The sequence below is a fragment of the Strix aluco genome, chromosome 20 (genome assembly GCF_031877795.1).
Source record: "Strix aluco isolate bStrAlu1 chromosome 20, bStrAlu1.hap1, whole genome shotgun sequence".
Classification (NCBI taxonomy): Eukaryota; Metazoa; Chordata; class Aves; order Strigiformes; family Strigidae; genus Strix; species Strix aluco.
The window spans coordinates 13,894,708-13,912,564 of NC_133950.1; the positions used below are offsets into that span (position 1 = coordinate 13,894,708).

The window sequence follows — 17,857 nt, forward strand, 5'->3', positions numbered from 1 at the left end:
TCACCCTGTAAGCAGGGGGGGCGCTGAGCAAATACCACAAGGCAGTGCAGTTTATCTAGATACAGGTACTTTATTTACAAATATTTAGATTAATAGCATTGTTACATCAAATGAGGAGTACAGCAGTCCAAACAAATCCTTTCTGTGACAGAAACAATAAGACCTACTGTAACTTACTCTGGGAGTACAGGTATTGCACCGCAACAAGCTGTAGTTGTTAGAACACGGACTTCACGTCAGCAGCAGGTCGTGGTCCCTGGGCAAACCCTTTGTGGTGCAACCTTGGTTAAGCAGGATGCAGTAGCTGCAGATCTCAAACATCATCTACTTCAGAGTATTAGTTAAAAAAGAGACTAACCAGACAAAACAAAGGGACAGTGCACAAGTTACCCAAATCCTATTGTCTGCACATTCCAGTTTTGGCTTTTATTTAACATTGACTGTACAATACTCTGGTACCACTGTTTACTTACAAGTCTGAACATTGTATAAGGTTTAGTGTCTAGAGAGGGATTTTAAGACTACTTTGTATTTCAAACACTGCAGCAAGACTGAAGCTGGATTACCCTGGTCAAGCACTCGCCCCTTTCCCTTTTTAAGCCACACATGACATTTTCCAAGTGACACTACACACAGAAGGCAGCAGCACCACACATAGAGCCACCTGCACTGCTGTGACACTGCAGCAAACCCCACATGTGCACAGCCACCATGCAAAACCTCCCCTCACCCAGGCAGGCTGTGTCACCCCAAGGGTGTACTCAAAGGCCTGATGAAAAAAAGCTCAAGTCTTAAACCCTCAGACTGTTAAAAAAATACAACAGTAGTTAAAAATCCCTAGAGAGCACACACATTGTTTGACTGTCCAGTTCAGCCTCTGACCATTCAAAAAGTTAAAGGTAGAAAAGCGTAAGATGTGCGAGAGAACCAGCCTTCATATAGGAGGCAAGGCAGGCGATGAAGCCCGATAACGCAAAACGCTTACCAAAGAGAAAAAGCAGGTTAGCACGCTGCTGATTGCACACAACGGGGTTAATGAAACAGCAGCCGAACACCACAGTGCGAAGATGAAAGACAGATTCCACTAGTGTTAACTTCTGCAGCGGGGTTAGAGCCCCGTCCGCCGCCGACGCCGAGGAGTTAAGCCTCCGCGAGCGACCCGCGGTCACACCGCGCTCTACCGGGGCAGCGTGGGCACGTATAGGTCATACTGTACAAACTGGTATTTTCTTATATACTGTTCTAATGCCAGTAATCATTTTTCTTCATTAAAATCATATACACAGGATGTATTTAACCGTTAGCTCAGTTCCTTCAAATTTTATACATATTTACGTTCTGTTAACAAATGTAAAGGATAAAAGTGGCAAAAAAATGACGTAAAGCTACGAGCGCGCGAGTGAACGGATTGTTTCCCTGTGCGAGGTGTACGCTCCTGCGCCAGCCCCGACCCCCAAAACACACACCACAGGGAATTCTTTCAACAAAGCACATTGTTACAGAGCCCCTTGCTACCATCGGAAGTCATTTCACAGCAAAAAAACCTTATCCTTGGCTACGGACAGCTCGAAACAGTTAAGAGGTGGGGAAGAAAGGCCAAAGAACTGTAAAATTAAACCGTACAAGACAAAGCCCTGCAAAAGTGTAAAATCATGAGTCCAGCATCAGTGCTCAGTTTAAATTATGTATCGGTGACACTATCACAAGGACAATCAAGGAAAAAAAAACTTCTAGATTTACCATGCAGGAGAGGTTTTATTACTCTACTTGCCTTTGATAACCTGATTACATCTAAAGTTGTTTAGCAGTTTAGTACTGTGTTAAACTTGTCTCAGAGTTTTAATTAAACCCAGTAAGATGTACAGAAGACAGGGAAGCAGTCAAAAGCCCCGCTTCCAGCAGACAGAGGTGAAAGGTCAGAAATGGAGCCATGAAACAGAGGTCACTAGCAGCCACAGCCTTCTCTCTGGGGCTGGGGTTCGCTGGTTAGTCGCCCCCCCTGCGGAGCTGACGGTTTGTGCTGTACACCCGACTCTGCAGCGTTCAGATCGAGGCTTCCGTCTTGGATATTCTGGTAGATTTTCTTGGCAGCCTCCAGGAACGCATCCTCAACGTTCTCTCCACTACGAGAGAGCAGCGGGAGTTACTGGGGCTGCGCCTCAGGCCGGCAGCTGGCTGCCACCCCGGCCGGGATCCGAGCGGTCCCCGAGCAGCAGCAGCTGCCACCCTGTCACTTTACACTCAGGAAAAAGCCTCCTGCACCCACAGCGGACACAGCCCAAGCCTGGCGCCCTGTCCCCAGGCCATTCGCTCCCTCGCCATTACAGCCTGGAGTAAGAAACACATGCCAAAACACCATGTGCCAAAACACTACGTAGCAACAATCGGCTACAGCGCTGAGCCACACGCACAGAGCGGTGCCACTGTTAATCAAAACCTTTTTCTTAAAAGGTTCCATTACAACAGGTACCTGCTGGAACCATGCTCAGCAGCGTCACCGGGGGTGGGAGCCTCTGCGATGCCGCCCTGCACCTGCCTGCTTGCAGCTCCGAACACCCGGGGGAAGGAACAGCTAATGGGGAACAGCTCTTCCCCACACAGACACGTTCTACGCTCAAATAGTGGCTTAAAGCCAAATCAGTTCATTTGAATTCAACGAGTCTTTGCCTCAAATGTAGCAAGGGGTCTAATGTCGAAGTTCCCTTCAAGTCAAAGCTGACACGACTGAAACTGCGATGCGCAGCTTACCCTCCAGAATTCAAAAAGTGTTTCTTGCACTTGTAAAACCCTACTATACCTGAACTCTATGGCTGTACTTAGTCATAACCAATATACTCCTCTTAAACAGATCACAGCTGAGTCATTACTCCAGACAAAAGTAACTTACGTTTTTGCACTTGCTTCAAGGAACAATAAACCTGTTCAGAAACAGAGATTTAACAGTCAGTGCATAATATACTTCCAATAGCCCCAAGTCAGTCACATTATGACCTTCAGATTACATGCAAGACACTATTTTAGCATTAAATGGTATTTTATGACCTAAGTTCAGGCATCAACACACAAGCTGATTTCTATAACTAAGCACAGTTAAGAGTTAAGCCAGAGGCACAGGAGAAGCTTGTATATATAATTACATTTCTTTGGAAGTGTAAGCTTGCAGCTATCAATGCTGAGGATTCACTTTAGCATCACTATTGTGTAGGAAATAAAACAACAAGAGGAAAAACACACCATTTTCTTCAGCAAATTGTTTGGCTTCTTCGTATGTAACATCCCTCTGTGCTTCCAGATCTGCTTTATTTCCTATGAGGATTATCACCTAGTTCAGAAGAGAGAAAATTAGTCTGGGAAAAAGCTTACTAGCTTTTTCACTACCACCCCCGTTATTAGGAAGACAAAAACCCCAAGGAAATACGCAGGAAAGTTTTAACTGCAAAAGCCATGCATCTTCAGGAAAACACTGCCCTGGCAGCGCCCCCTCCGCAAAGTCTCCGGCTGTCACTTGCAGACGCTTTCAGCTGTTCTCATGAGAGGAGGTCCTAAAAAGCAGCAGTCCTACTCTTTATTCATGAGTTGTGCTCTGAACCGCTTCTTGTATTTGTTTAATCATCTGCTAATCCAGCCAGAATCCTTAAGTTTTCTTTCACCACAGCAGAGTCTTCCCATGAGCTTGGTGCTAAAGTGTTTTGAGGCATTTGGAAAGAGACTGAAGAACAGTGTTGTGGTGCAGTCAAAGACACGGAAGAACCTTCTTCCCCCATCCCTCCAGAAGACCTGCTCAGCTTTTGCTGAAGATCCCATTTGTATTCCAATCTAAGACAGGATAACATTCACCCCAGTGCTACCACAAAGCAAGAAGAAACAGTGACAAAAGTTAAGCTTTTGTTAATCACAATTTTGTCTCCAACTGCTGAAAACAGGCTCCTGAAAGGTGAGAGCACAAGACTTTTAGAAGCAGCCACTGCTCTCCTGCACAGGAGCCCCCACTTTTGCTCCAGTTGCAGTAAGGGAAGAGTCGCTGGTTACTGCAAAATGGGGACAGAGGGGTAACTCAGAGCCGAGGAGTTGAGAAAACAGAGAACACTGCTGCCACCGCAGATGCTTTGGCCTAAGCCTTCCACCTCTTGCTTAGAGATGAGCAATCTTGCTTTCAAGCTAAATAAAGTCCAACTTACAGTATTTGGATTGGTGAGGTTCCTTGCATCTGTCAGCCAGCTGCTTAAGTGATTATACGTACTTCTTCTGCAAAGAATCAAGCAAGTACAGTTTTAGCAACAGTATTTTTTTGAAATGCCTGATGCCAACAGCACAGTCAGCATCCATTCAACACACCGACATCTGCCACCCCTGTTCTCCCCAACCTCAAGACAGACAAAGCAGCAGCACCTTGTCTGGACTCAATAAGTCAACTTTAAACCCCCAGAGCAACTCTTACAACACGGGTGGACAGACAGACAATTCGCACTTCTAGTACATGGCAGTTTCACTGTCTTCACAAGGACAACATTTGTATTGTTTTGTACAGAACACATTAAAGGATTTCCTGTCAAACACTTACAGAACACGGTACAGTAAAATAGCACTTTGGTAACAAACAGTGGTAAGATTGTTTTACTCAAGATTTAAGCAAACAGGAAATATATATGCAGAAAAAAAGGTGCTTGAAGAGTATCAAGAACAGCCCCAGAAGAAGATGGGAGACACGTGAAAGCAAGTGTATTTCATGTTGCACATCTGATTAATTACTCTTTTAGCAGCATCTTTAATTTTCACCTATAAAAGGAAGGCAGAATAGCTTCTACGCAGGCTTGTTTTGTGGGAGGACTGGCCCGTGAAGAGGCCCAGCAGTCAGACTTCACTGCTCTCGTCTACACTGCGCACGTTTACACAGCCCGCTGCAACAGAGACCATGTTCTGTCCTGTGCCTACTCCTGCCAGTAGGCAGCAGCATCATCCATCCCTCCCAGGAAGGGAAACATCCAGGTACTGAAGAGCAGATTTTAAGGACAAAGCCAGTTCTTTAAACAACTTCAACACAGGCAGCCAAGACCTGAAATGGCAAGAGCCTCAGGCCTGTCAGCAGTGAAGTGTTCCAAGAAAAGCAGCTCACATAATTCCTATGTTTCATTTTCAGCTCTTTAAATACTTAAAGTATTTAAAGTAGTGTGGTAAGCTTCACACAACACAATACAAATCCATCCAGACAGAGACCTTTAAATCTCAGTCCAGGGGCCAGACACCACCGCACAGACGGGGCCGCAGTACCCCCGACACAACACACCAGCCAGCAGCACTCACCTGGTGATGTCGTAGACCATGAGAGCTCCTGCTGCTCCTCTGTAGTAGCTTCGTGTGACAGCCCTGAATCTCTCTTGTCCTGCTGTATCCCAAATCTGTAGTTTAATTTTTTGGCCACTAACTTCAATTATTCTTGTGCCAAATTCAACACCAATTGTGTGGGGACAGTCTGCCATAACTGTCATAAAAAAATAAGAGCAAAGATCAGGTCTTTCTAGTACAAGGTCTCCTCGCTACAAAGATAGTAATATCACCAGTTTTCAGTTATCTTTACTAGCTTTTCAGTCTAAGAAAGCATTTTTACAGCTACCATACCCAAACTATCACTTAACCAGAAATCAAATGAAGTATTTCCTGAACTGCTGTTAGTTTTAAAAACAGTTATAAAATTCCTTGCCTTCTCTGATGCATGTACACTGATGCTGTTTGGCCATATATATCAGAAGGTATCAAGTCAGCTGATTCTCAGTCTATCCTTGCAGAAACGGTTAACTAGTTTAATGCAGTAGGAAAAGATAACTTTTAGGAAATTACCAAGATACAGTTAAAAGTCTGCAACACAGCTTCAAAAACAAATATCCAAGTTGTTTCAGACAGGGTAACAGCACGACTGTCCACAGGAAAAAGCCCGTTTCAAAAGTAGTTATCAACACAGCAAATCAAAACCAAAAAGGCATCTTTTTAGTTATAATAAATTAATCTTTAAGAAAGATCAAGAAAATACAGAAAGGATGAGTACCTATCCAAGCCATCTACAGTTAGTGACAGTCTTGTAGTAGAGGTGTTTGGCATGTTAGGTTTGTTCAGTTGTATTGCTTCGGCTTAACGCTGACAGACTAAGAACAAGACACATCCTCAACAAGAATATGACTGTATGCAAAGCAGCATTTAAACCATTGGCTGATACTGGATTTTAATTAAAAGCAACAGTTTTTTTTAAAATCCTATTTTTACTAGAAAACAGAAATATTTTAAACCATAGCTCCTACCCACTTACTGCCACTTCTCAAGTAGCACATGGTAAAGACTAACTTTGTACTCATAAACACCCACAGACTCAGCCATGGAGTGAGCGCTACATGGGAAGTCAGAGCTAATAACCACTGCAAACGCCAATGCAACGCACATTATTAAGAAGAATTGAAGCTAACTCTTAATTAGTCATGATAGCATACATGAAAAGCATTAGTTGAGACAGACTGCAGCAAGCCTTAAACACCATCACGCAGGGCAGTCCAGTGTCATGCGTCACAGCAGCTACAGAGTGACAGTGCTACTTAAGCCTGCAAACAAAGAGTCAAAGAAATATGAATCCTTTTCTTCTTTTTGAAGTCCTTAACAGCACTAGAAAACTCCAACTGCTGGGTTCAAGCTACACCAATACCGAAAACATGCATATTTCAGACAAGAAATTTCAACTTTGTTCCATATCAAAATTCCCCAGAAAAGCTGTAAAAACAGACATAGTCAGGTAGGACTGACTGAAGCAGCAGTTTTGCCATTACCACATCAACATTTTGTTTCTACATCTGCAGGAGTCAAAACAAAAATGTGACCAAGTACAAAACAAACCCATACAGATGAAGACAGACCCCACATCAGGCTCATGCATGATGGAAGCAAAAAGGCAGGAAAGAGGGATGAAGCACAACAGTTAGAATAAATATTGTGAATTGAGATACTCACACTTCTTTTCTGTAAATTGATGAAGCAAACAGGACTTTCCTACACCCATGTCCCCTGTTACAGAAAGAATAGTTAAGGCTGACATCACATCATTGTTGCAACAAGCACATTTTCTTCATCCCCCCAACAAAGGGTACAGAGACAGGCAGCTGCTCCTGTCCTGGGCCTAGTGGGCAGTGTGGCTACAGCTACCTGGCTACAGCCCTTACATCGATCAGCTTTTGCACTACAGTTCTGGTAACAGGTACAGGGTTGCAAGAAGGGTGGAGCAGCAAACTCAAAAGAGAAGTTAACCTGTATTACTGATTTTTACAGCTGTATTTCACAAGGTTATGAAAAGGAGACCTGTAAAACTGAAATGTAGAATACACCTTTTGAGTGTGTGCCCCGCTCCTGTCTTACTTGCAATCACTGGTAAGGTCATCAAAAATACTGACAACCAACCAGAACACACCAAGAAATTGCTTCACTTCCACGATGCCCACAGAGAGACATAGCAACACCTTTTAAGAACCAACTTCTCCACAGGCTGCGCCTGTCACAGCAGCCTGGCTTACAAACCATTACAGTAAGATTGCAGATCACTTACACCTACACAAGATCATTAAAAATTAAACAGTTAACAGCAAGACCAGTTCTTCCAGGATAGTAATAAATGCAATCAAGTCCCTGACTAAACAGCCAAGGAAGCTGAAGCTAAAAGCAACCCTTAAACACAGAATTATAGCCTGACAGAAGTTTATAAGCCCATCTAAAGCAATGGATTCCAATTAGCACCTGTGTCTTCAACAGATTCTACAACATTTGAGACTAATGATGCAGAGGAGAAGTGCTATAGCAAACCTGAATCAACACAACATCCCAGCTGTGTTGATTCCTATTAAGATTTTTCCCCATTTCCAATGCATTTAGCAATTTTTCTAAATATAAACTTAATTTTGGAGGAAAAGGACCACATGCACGTTTTTAGAATGCCTTTTTTTCCTAGTGCTATGCAGAGGGCTAAGCATTATGGCCCTAACAGTGAAGACATTCAAGAATGCTGAAGTCTGTATGTCAAGAAGAATGGTTATTTTTAAACAGTAACTCAGCAATAAAGTGACCTCAGTACAGGCACTGGTACTCACCCCCACTCCCAGTTCACTGGCCACCAATCACACAGCTCTAATTCTGTGGCCTCCAAAGCCATTTGCCTTTATACTGTCAGCTGCCAAAGCTTTAGAGCAAGTGTGGTGATCTACGAGGGACTGAGGCTGGACAAGTAACTGAAGGAATCACGACTCCAGAGCAAGTAGCATGCAACCGCAGGGAGGCTGTTGTGCACAGACCCACTGCCGTGACCAGGTGGGTGCCCAGGGGTACTTACCAATAATGATGTACTTAAAGATGTAGGAATAGTTGTAAGGTGCAGTTGCCATTGTGGCACTAAAACAAAAAAACAGGACACATCAGAACAGCTATTTGTTCACCAAACTCAACCTAATTCATCCAATCTAGTTCATATAAGCAAATAAAAACCTCTTCCCATTTCTCTCCCCCCCCCCCCCCCCCCCCATCCTTTCATTCACAGTTCAAGTCTGTTACTTCCCCACAGTTGCTGAGTTAGTGCCAGAGACATTCAGCAAAACTCTCACACCGTTTCCTCTGAACCCCTGTCATTAAGGCCTCTAAGGAGAGACATGCTCTGTGTAGTATTGATACTCATTCACTTTTATCCAGAAAGTCTTAAAGCTGTTGAAAAGCTCCAGTAGCTTCTTGTTTTGTACAGTCACTGCATGGACCAGCACTCACTGGCCAAATAGCTGATACATGAACTGAAAATAAAATCTGACTCCAAACGAAAAAATCTGAAGAGGTTTAACAAAACCAGCAATTTGGAACTATTACCTCACACTTTTGAGATGTGCAACAGGAACAAAGGAAAGAGCACAGCTTGCATCAAACAGCTAAGTATTACTTAAAGGAACGCTGCAGTAGCCTTAACTAGGGTTTGCACTGCTACATGTCCATGTCAGAAAAGCGGTACAAAGCCACAAATCAGATGTTCAGGAAGTTAGTTAACATCTCTGTGGCTTTGTCAGCATAGTGGCATTACAGCAAGGCTTAGCAGTTTCTCTTTTTTAAGTGATAATCAAAATTACATTGGAGATTAAGTACTTCCAGTACTCCAGTTCTCCCATGCTTTCCTAGATGTACAAGGAATTAGAACTGGCTTCAGCTGTATAAACTTACAAGAAGTAATAGCTGACTTGCCAACTAATACATCAGTTAACTAGGATTACAAGTCTACACAGGCTAGATATTGCCTGTTAACATAAAGGATTCAAAATGCCCGCTTTTGTCCCAGGTTTTAAGTTAAACTAGATATAGTGTGATCAGTTAAGCAAGTGGAAAATTTCTACTAGGAATTCACCATTTCCTTTCCTGCTCCTGCATGGCAGATAGCCAGCCTTTAGAATAACATGGTACATTTTATGAAGAACATTGCTTCAGCCTAGAAAGATTTTCATTCAGTCATGTGTCATTCACATGACAAATGAAACCAGCAAAGAAATAAAAACACAGGAAAGCTTACAAGCCTGTAACTTTTTCAAAAGCAAAGAATTGTTTCCTCGACCACAATTAATCTATAATAGTGAACTGTAGTTATAAGAAAGAAGGTGACTCACAACAAATCTCATTCACGGTACACAGCCAACAAACCACTTCACACAGCAGAGGTTTAAAGCAAACACTCTTATCTAGACCTTGGAGGGGGAACAACTCCAACAGGCAGTTAAGACGGGTTTACTGTGTGCCAGTCACCTTGCCTTTCATTCATGCTTGGCTCATGATATGGAAACTCTCAAGTCCTTCTATCCCAAGCAGTATGCAAAGCATCTATGCTAAATCCTACATGTACACATGCACACTGTTCTATTAAACCAAGTTTAATCCAAGATAGTAAACAAAAGACAGTTTTGGACAGTAATTCTTGTGTGTGTTGGCAAGAGAGTTCCACACCAAGTGCTGCACACGTTCCAAGAACAGTCAGGTCAATCAAGCAAGTTTTAGAGGAAATTTCTGCCGTAGTACTGGGTAAGAATTCACATCCATGCCTGAAAATGCACTGGTCTTTACTAAGCGAGGCAGCAACTTCACTGCCTTATTTCCTGGAAGTGGAAGATTCCAGAGCTGCAGTATCAGCTTCAGTATGTGCACTGATTACTTTCAACACCAGTGAATAAAGACAAGTAACTGCTCCAAAGAGAGTTCAAAATTAGTGTGTCACTGTGGAAACACCCAATGCTTCATATTTTCTAAATACATCTTTACACATTATGTTCTTCCTCTTCTCCAGCACATCCCAATAGCAGTAACATTCAAACTGAGCATCTTCTGATCCAACACACTCATTCTTACGGGATACTTAACTTGCTGCTTGCTTTCTACGTCAAGCTAGGAGGGCTGTGTTCACAGCTCAGTTTGGTTTGATAGGAGACAAGGTTAAACTGGAGGATTATAAGGTATGGAAGTACAAAAACAAAAAGCTTGAGAAGGCCAATTGATACGTACAAGTACTTCAGGAGGATAGCATGAACTGCACTATTTTCCACAGAAAACAGGTGGGTGCTACAGCCACAATAAAGAAAGGCAAAGACACCGAGAGCACTAATATGCATCTAGTTTGAAAGATCAATGGTGTGTTCTGAGGATGGTAGTATCTAGTAACTTACACTGGTTTTAAAAAAAATTCAGCATCGTAAACTCCAAGTTAGGGAACCACTTGTGTGGCTGTGAGATCTGTTCTAGCTGACCCCCTCTTCCTTCACAACACCAGTTGGCTCAGGAATGCCAAGTGCTCAGAATGCTCAAAGGAGTTTCATGTTTCTGAACACATGACTTCACAATATCGCTGTATATAACACGTGAGGGGAACACATCTTACTAACCAAGCTTGTAAGCAGCATCCTGGAAGGTGAGGAAGACTTTTTTTTTTCTGAAGAATGGACTAACTGGGAACTCTGTGCAGGCTGTATCACAAACTGAGTTTGGAATCTCTTAGCTAGAATCTTTACTGCTAAATATACATCTGTTTATTTGACAGACTGTTTTTGCTTGCCAGGATATGTCAATATTCATTATATTCTTTACTTAAAGAAGTCTATGCTATTTCAATATAAAAGAAACTGTCACTGCTTTGCAACATATGCATCAAAATCAGTTCCCACTTCAAAGTGAGAGTTAGAAAACCAAATTCTGTGCTTGGCAACAAAGTCTGAAATGGGTGGGGAGAACTAACTTCAAGCCACATGTTATTGTTAAAACTTCATCTTCATTCTTACAGTGACATTAGGCCCCTAGAGGAGGTGAGAGATACCAGACGCCCCCCTGCACGCAGCCAGACCTAGCACTCACACACCCTCCACAGCTTAAAGAAACAGATTATTAATCTGCAATCAGCAATTAATCTATAATCAGCAACACTGATAGAGAAATTCACTCCTATGGTGAGTCTAGACCCTCTCTCAAGTCCCAGAGACCTGCTGGAGAAGTCATTGTCTGATAGATATATCTGCTGAAAGCTTGCAGAAACACAGCTTAAACACAACTTGTGGAGTTAAACTGAAAAAATAAAGCAACAAGTTGGTATTACATTTATTCCAAGGGTCACGTTACAGAAAAGATTCTGAAATACTCCAAATTATTACTAAAGGTCAGGAATCTTTTCTGGAGAATAGATGACTTCTTTAAAAAAAAACCCACAACCAAATAAACTTTTAAACACTCAAATTCCAATAAGGATTAGCAGGAATTCAAACTGTACTCAGATCTTGGAATAAAACTGATATTCCAGAAGGACTCTGTGCTGAAGGGAAAAAATAAATGCAACAAACTAAACACAGAAGGCATGGTGAGAAATCAGCCTCAGAAAACTTACAATCTCAGCATTTACTACAGATGAAAGAAGGAAGTCTAGACAAGAACAGCACACAACAGCATTCAGTAAAGACACCAATGTTAGCTACATGTTAATGCAAGGCGTTAATATATATGTTGATAGCATCACCCATCTGTAGAAACTGGAGTTCTACCTCCACTTCCCAGCCCTCTGTTCCAGACACGTGAATCTTAATAATCCCAATATGGGGGGGTTTGGATTTTCCTCTTGGGAGAGCCTGGGGGCAAGAACTGCAGGACTGAGAACGCTGCACTTAAGTACACGCAACTCACCTTCAGCCACTGCTGACATTAAATAATATGACATCAAAGTTAACCAACCATAAATTTACTGCTAACAGAAAGTAAAAGAAGTTTAGTCTGAAAGCTTGGTCTACCTGCCATCTTTCTTCCGGGAAAGCCTGCCAACTTAAAACAAGTTTTGGCTCCCTCTTCAGAGGTAAAACTTCCCCAGAGTTTACAGAATTATTTCAGGATGGCAACTGGCCAGACGATCATGCTTCACTATACACAGATTTCTGCTAGTTTCAAAGCCTGTACAATTAATTTCTGTATTAGTTAGGACTAGAAATTTTACAGTGAACGGTGTCACCATAATCCATTTTCTAGATATCAACTTCTCCCTTGGAGGCTTTTTTTTAATAAAAAGTTACAGATGACCTTAATGAGATACTAGTACACCCACATTTCCTCCTCTATTCACAAGCACTACAGAGGTATTTTGACATCTCACTGAAGCCTTATTTCAAGTATCAGCACACATCTGTACAAACTGAGATAAGGTTGTTCCAGGCACACTGCCGTAACGTTCTTTATCAGAATAACATAACTGTAAATATCATATCCATACCAGCTTTCGTGAGACCCATGCAGCTCCTTCTAGCTCAACTCAAGGACATAGTCCATTTTAACTCTTCACTGGATATCATTTGCATAGAGATATTTCATGGCTTTATGCTCAGCAAGAAGCAGTATGTTATTAGAAGAGACTAGAACCTGTATGCACAGGTTTTATTACACACCGTATGTGGTTAATACCATCAGCTGACCAATCCACACAGAGATGATACCTCTGAAAACAGCTATCAGCTTCCAACTCAGGACTCTCATTATTACAGGTTCCCCTTAAAAACATACCACTCTGCAGCCAGAGAACCACTGGTTAGTTATTCTGAAGCAAGAGGCATCTGCCTATCCACGTGTTCTTTTGGCCATTCCTCAAGGATATGCAACAGGAAAGGATCTCACAGCTGAAGTCCAGTTCCCTTCTATAAAAAGTAACGCCATCATATCACTTCTTTCATAAATTGAAACAACTTTTAAAGAGCTGTTAGTTTTTTCATTTGGAAGAAAATATTCGTTGCGTACAAGAGGAACTGTATGCAACCAACAACCATTATTTGGAACAGCTTCTAAACCTCTACACAAAATGAATTGGTAGTTATTCTCTTTTCCAGGGCATAATCTTCCTTCTCTTCTCTGTATATTTACTTAGATGTTAATTAACAACGAACACTGAGAAGAGATCAATAAGAGGGAAAGAACTAGGGAGAGGGAGAATTGTTTCAATTCATAATTGCACTATTCCCCTGATGAAGACTTTTGTCAAGCACATAAAACAATGCAGTCTAACTGATACCTTACTTTAGAAGGCTGCTAGAAATACAGTCTTAATTGCTTCAATTGTGGTCTTCTGTAAAAAAAACCTCACACCATACTGGAAGGTAACAACAGTTTTGTTATCAAGTCATACACCCAGGCAGCAAATTCCCACAAGTCTGTTGTCTATAACAAGCTATAAGGTCTAATGCAATTAAATTTCATTGTGGTTCTAGGACTTCCACACAGCAAGGACATTTAGGTCTTCCTAACCATGTGAACATCTTGGCCCCACAGCCTCCCTGGTCTGTTTATCTATTTACTTATTTTTGCTGGCTTGTCTTCATAAAGCTCTCTTCTGAGACTGATCTCTCAGGATTCTCACTAGCAGCCTGCTAGCAGTCCAATGCTTTCTCATCTATCTGACAACATCACTTGTTGCTGGCCAGTTCCTTACTCATTCTTCAGCTCCTTGAGTCATCCTCTCCAGCTTTCCCCATTTGGATTTCATTAAAGCATCTGATTAGCACAAGACAGTAAATGTGGCTGAACTGATCTTTGATCAGACAACAACCCAGCAAGCTTCTTAGGATCTGCTGCTGAAGAACACTGTGCATCTCCTCATTATTGCCAAGTCCAGTTATACTTTCTCTGAAAGCACACAAGGCCTGCATGCTCCTGGGCTCACACTAACAGACTTCAGCTGTGCAGAGCCCTGTTTCAAGCTGTTCTGAAATGCATTTGCTATATTCTTTAATCCCGTAAAACACCTTAACTCAGCCTGAGGCCTAGTATTTCTAAAGACTTCATCACAGGCCTTCTCTTCCTATATGAGAACTCTGACTTTGATTTAAAATCAACGCTATGTATCATACTAGCTTCACTTTTTGATTTTCGTCAACAGCTATCCAGCCATACACACATTGTGTTGGTTATCCTTTTAATGGTTTCACATCCTGCTCCATTAAGTTCCTCCATTTTGTTTCCTAACTTCCTGCATTTATATGCACACACCTCATTTCTTACTACCACACCCTAGCACCATAGCTAAATTAAATACTGCATACCTGTCCTCATCAGTAACAGCACTTTCTCTGACATCCATTCTCTCAGCCATAGCTCTTTATCCATTTGTATATCCTCATTTATCCTATTTTTCTCTTCCTATAGAGCAGCCTAACCTGTAGCACACATCTGTAGCAGGAGAACCAAGTACCAGAGGTACCAGATAAGTTCAGGGACAGTTTATACAGGAACTAGAAGAGGTTTGTTGTCAGTCTAACAAATCAGAACATCTAACTGTCTGGAGTCATCACCTTGGAAAACACAAGTCACAAACACATTTTAGAACAAGATGAAGTAAGGTCTACCTCCTTTGTTTCAGAAAGACACAGCAAAATGAGAAACAATCATAAGCAGGTTCCATTAAACACACTGGAGTAAGCAAGTAATTTTAAAAGATCTCTTCACATTTTAAATGCTAGTACCTCCAGTATAACAGGTTTGTTTTCAAACCGCTGTCCTTCACAATAACTTTTTTTGTTGTTATTCATAAAATAAAGGAAAAAATAGGAGCTTCTTCCTTCCACTTAGATTTATGACATTTTCAAACCCCTACAGGAAGTTAGCAAATTCCTTTTTAATCCACACTAAACTGTGTGATATTTAGTTATTAAGTCCCCCAGGGTTGGGATTTTCTTCCCATTCCCGAGTAATGCCCAAGCACAAGAGGCCCTTAATCCAAACCATTATAGAAATCAGTCCCAAAAACAATGCCTTCCATATGATAACATCTGGCTGCTGGAAATGGTAGACTTCTGACTTGGGGTTTGAAATCATTTAGGATATAGACAACCCGAATAAAATTTGTTCACAAAGAGGTACCTTTACCTCTGTGAAAAATGTCATACAAGAACAGAGACCCACTCTGATTCAGAGACCTAAAAAGCAAAGTCCACATCTAATAACCTCCTGAGCAACAGAGCCATTGCCAGAGACCCCAGTGCAGACCAACACCTTCTCCTGGCTTTACTGCAAGGATAATTCAGTACAATTTTAATTCAAGACAAAACTATGCACAGATGTTTCAGAAACCTTAAGAGCATACTGCAGACAGGCAGTACAGAACTAGGTGAAAGAACAGAACTTCATTCTTCTGTTTAGCCCGAATAAGCATTGACAAAAGAAAACAGAGAACAGGTCTGGAATACTTTTGTTGCTTTCTCGACTAGGAAGTGGCATCCCCCTCAGCCCTCGTGGAAGTTATTTTCCTGTCGAAGTTCATGACAGCACACGTCAACGTAAGAATGGAAAGTACAGGTAACACTGCACATCGGCCACACACACAGTACAACATACACATGCAGTAAACACCTTACGTGCTACTGCAACTATCAGTAAGAGGCACACACACGTATATGTGTATATATATATATATATATACACCGCATGTGCGCGAGTACTTGATGGTGGCGTGTTCCACAGGGAGTGTGCAGTGCAGAGGAGGAATGGGAGGCGGTGGCGACAAACAGTGCAGCAGCGGCCTAGCTCCTGCCCAGGCAGCCTCACCCTCCTCGGCCCCAGACAGACTAGCGGCCCTCTCCCCGTTCTGCCCGCCGCCGGGAGCGAGGGCGGCCAGACCCGCCGAGCCCAGGGGCCAGCCCGCACCGCCCTCGGAGGTGGGCAGCGGCACACTGAGGGGAGCGCGGCCCCGACTAGGCCCCAGCTCCGGGCAGTAGCAGGAGGAGGAGATAGTGTCGCCACCCAGCCCGGGTGGCGACCGGTAGTCTGCCCCAGCCTGCCGGCTAGAGGGCGGCGCGCCCGTCCGAGTGGAGCCCGCCGGCGGCCGGACAGCGGCGCGGGGCCTAGCGCTCTAGGCCCGGCCGGGCGGAGGGGCGCCCCTCCCCGGCCTCTCCGTACCTGGGCTCGGGGAGCGGGTGACTGTGCAGCGTGGCTCTGTCGGCGGCAGCAGCCCGGTCCCCCCGCTACGGGCACTGTAGCGCTCTGCTTCGGGCTGGGTGCAACGGCCGGGCCGGGTCTCCGCCTCTCTCCGGGGCTCCCTCAGGCTCGGCTCCGCTGGCTCCACTGCGCCCCCATCACCCCCCTTATCCAAGATGGCGGCACCCCTCGCACGGGGTTTCCCCTCCCACTCTCGACGGGCGCCGGGGCTGCACAAAGGTGGGCGCGAGAGGCCGCGCCGCAACCAATCGCGGAGGCCGCGCGGCCGGAGTCGCCCCGCCCCCTCGCCGGCGTGCGGGGGCGGGGCCGGGCGGGGCGCGAGGCGGCCGCGCGCCCGCACGCCCCGCCCCGTGGCCTGGGCGCGCGCTGAGGGGCGGGCGGGAAAGCGACGGGGCGGGGCGGGAGCGCGCGCCCCCTCAGGCGGCGCCGCCTCCGCCGCCGCTGCCGGCTCCTCAGCGCGGAGCTTTCCCGCCTGAGGCCGGGCGTGGGGGGCACCTCCGCGAGTGAACGCGATAGCACTGAAGAAAATCGCGGTTTTCCCAGCTTTTCACGGTGGAAAAGGGAAATGATCCGCCCGGAAGCACCAGCCCGCCAGAAAATCGTGCTGTCCCTTGCCCTCCGATGTTCCCACTTCAGAAGTCACCACTGCAGCTGCCTCCAAATGGCTACAATTTTCTTCCAATTTCTATTTTTAGATAATCTCTAGAACCAAGAACATTAATAAAGTGTAAAGACAAAGACTCCAAGATATTTCACACGCTATCTAGAAGGATGTTTCCATGTTTCCTGTCCTGCCTCAGAATCCCCACACAGCCAGTATCATTTGAACGACGAAATCTCTCATCGTTAACGAGGTATGGTTATTTGTTCTGGGGAAGATACAAACAGCAATAGCATGAGAAGGTACAAGTACACAGGACATTTAGGCTCCAGCATAGTCCAATACCCAAAATCCCTAAGGAACTGCAGGGAGCTCTGTTTCACGTTTCCAGTAAAATCAGTATTACATCTCATGTCTTTTACAATGTCATAACTAACCTAACTAACAAAGATCTGAGTACAGTTTGAATTCCTGCTAATCCTTACTGGAATTTGAGTGTTTAAAAACTAACCAGTTTGTTAATTTTGGCTTTGATTTTTTTAAATAGGCTTTTTAAACACTTGTGGGCAGGCAGTACTAAAGACCTAAAAATGCAAGACGCTGCGCAAATCACAGCTCATGGGATTAAAAAAAATTCAGTGGTTCAGGAGATGAAAAAAATGGAATAAAAGTAACATTATGAAGGACTCTATGTATCTCCAATTCAATAGACTTACCCAGATTCTGAGCTCAACATACAAACTTCCCTTACACAAACGTGGAAATTACAGA

The 17,857-nt window shown here is 43.8% G+C and overlaps 2 protein-coding genes across 4 annotated transcripts in view; one reads left to right on the plus strand and one right to left on the minus strand.

Annotated features, from left to right (window-relative positions):
* Positions 1–2,538, plus strand: part of CNTRL (centriolin) — a 38,868-nt gene extending 36,330 nt beyond the window's left edge. The window contains exon 46 of the transcript XR_012625858.1: positions 2,452–2,538. The gene's annotated coding sequence lies outside the window, so the exon portion shown is untranslated. The remainder of the gene's footprint in view (positions 1–2,451) is intronic.
* RAB14 (RAB14, member RAS oncogene family) lies at positions 51–16,683 on the minus strand. 3 transcript variants are annotated; one of them, XM_074846375.1, is made up of 8 exons: positions 16,447–16,683; positions 8,354–8,412; positions 6,988–7,041; positions 5,302–5,479; positions 4,179–4,245; positions 3,235–3,322; positions 2,888–2,918; positions 51–2,123 (listed from the first exon to the last, which is right to left on the minus strand). In XM_074846375.1, the coding sequence occupies exons 2-8, from the start codon at positions 8,403–8,405 to the stop codon at positions 1,946–1,948; spliced, it is 648 nt and encodes a 215-aa protein (XP_074702476.1). In that variant the 5' UTR covers positions 8,406–8,412; positions 16,447–16,683; the 3' UTR covers positions 51–1,945. The 3 variants fall into 3 exon arrangements, with proteins under 3 accessions (XP_074702476.1, XP_074702477.1, XP_074702478.1); XM_074846376.1 differs by lacking the exon at positions 16,447–16,683 and adding an exon at positions 8,697–16,440; XM_074846377.1 differs by lacking the exons at positions 8,354–8,412; positions 16,447–16,683 and adding an exon at positions 5,699–5,793.
* Positions 16,684–17,857: the final 1,174 nt, after the last annotated feature.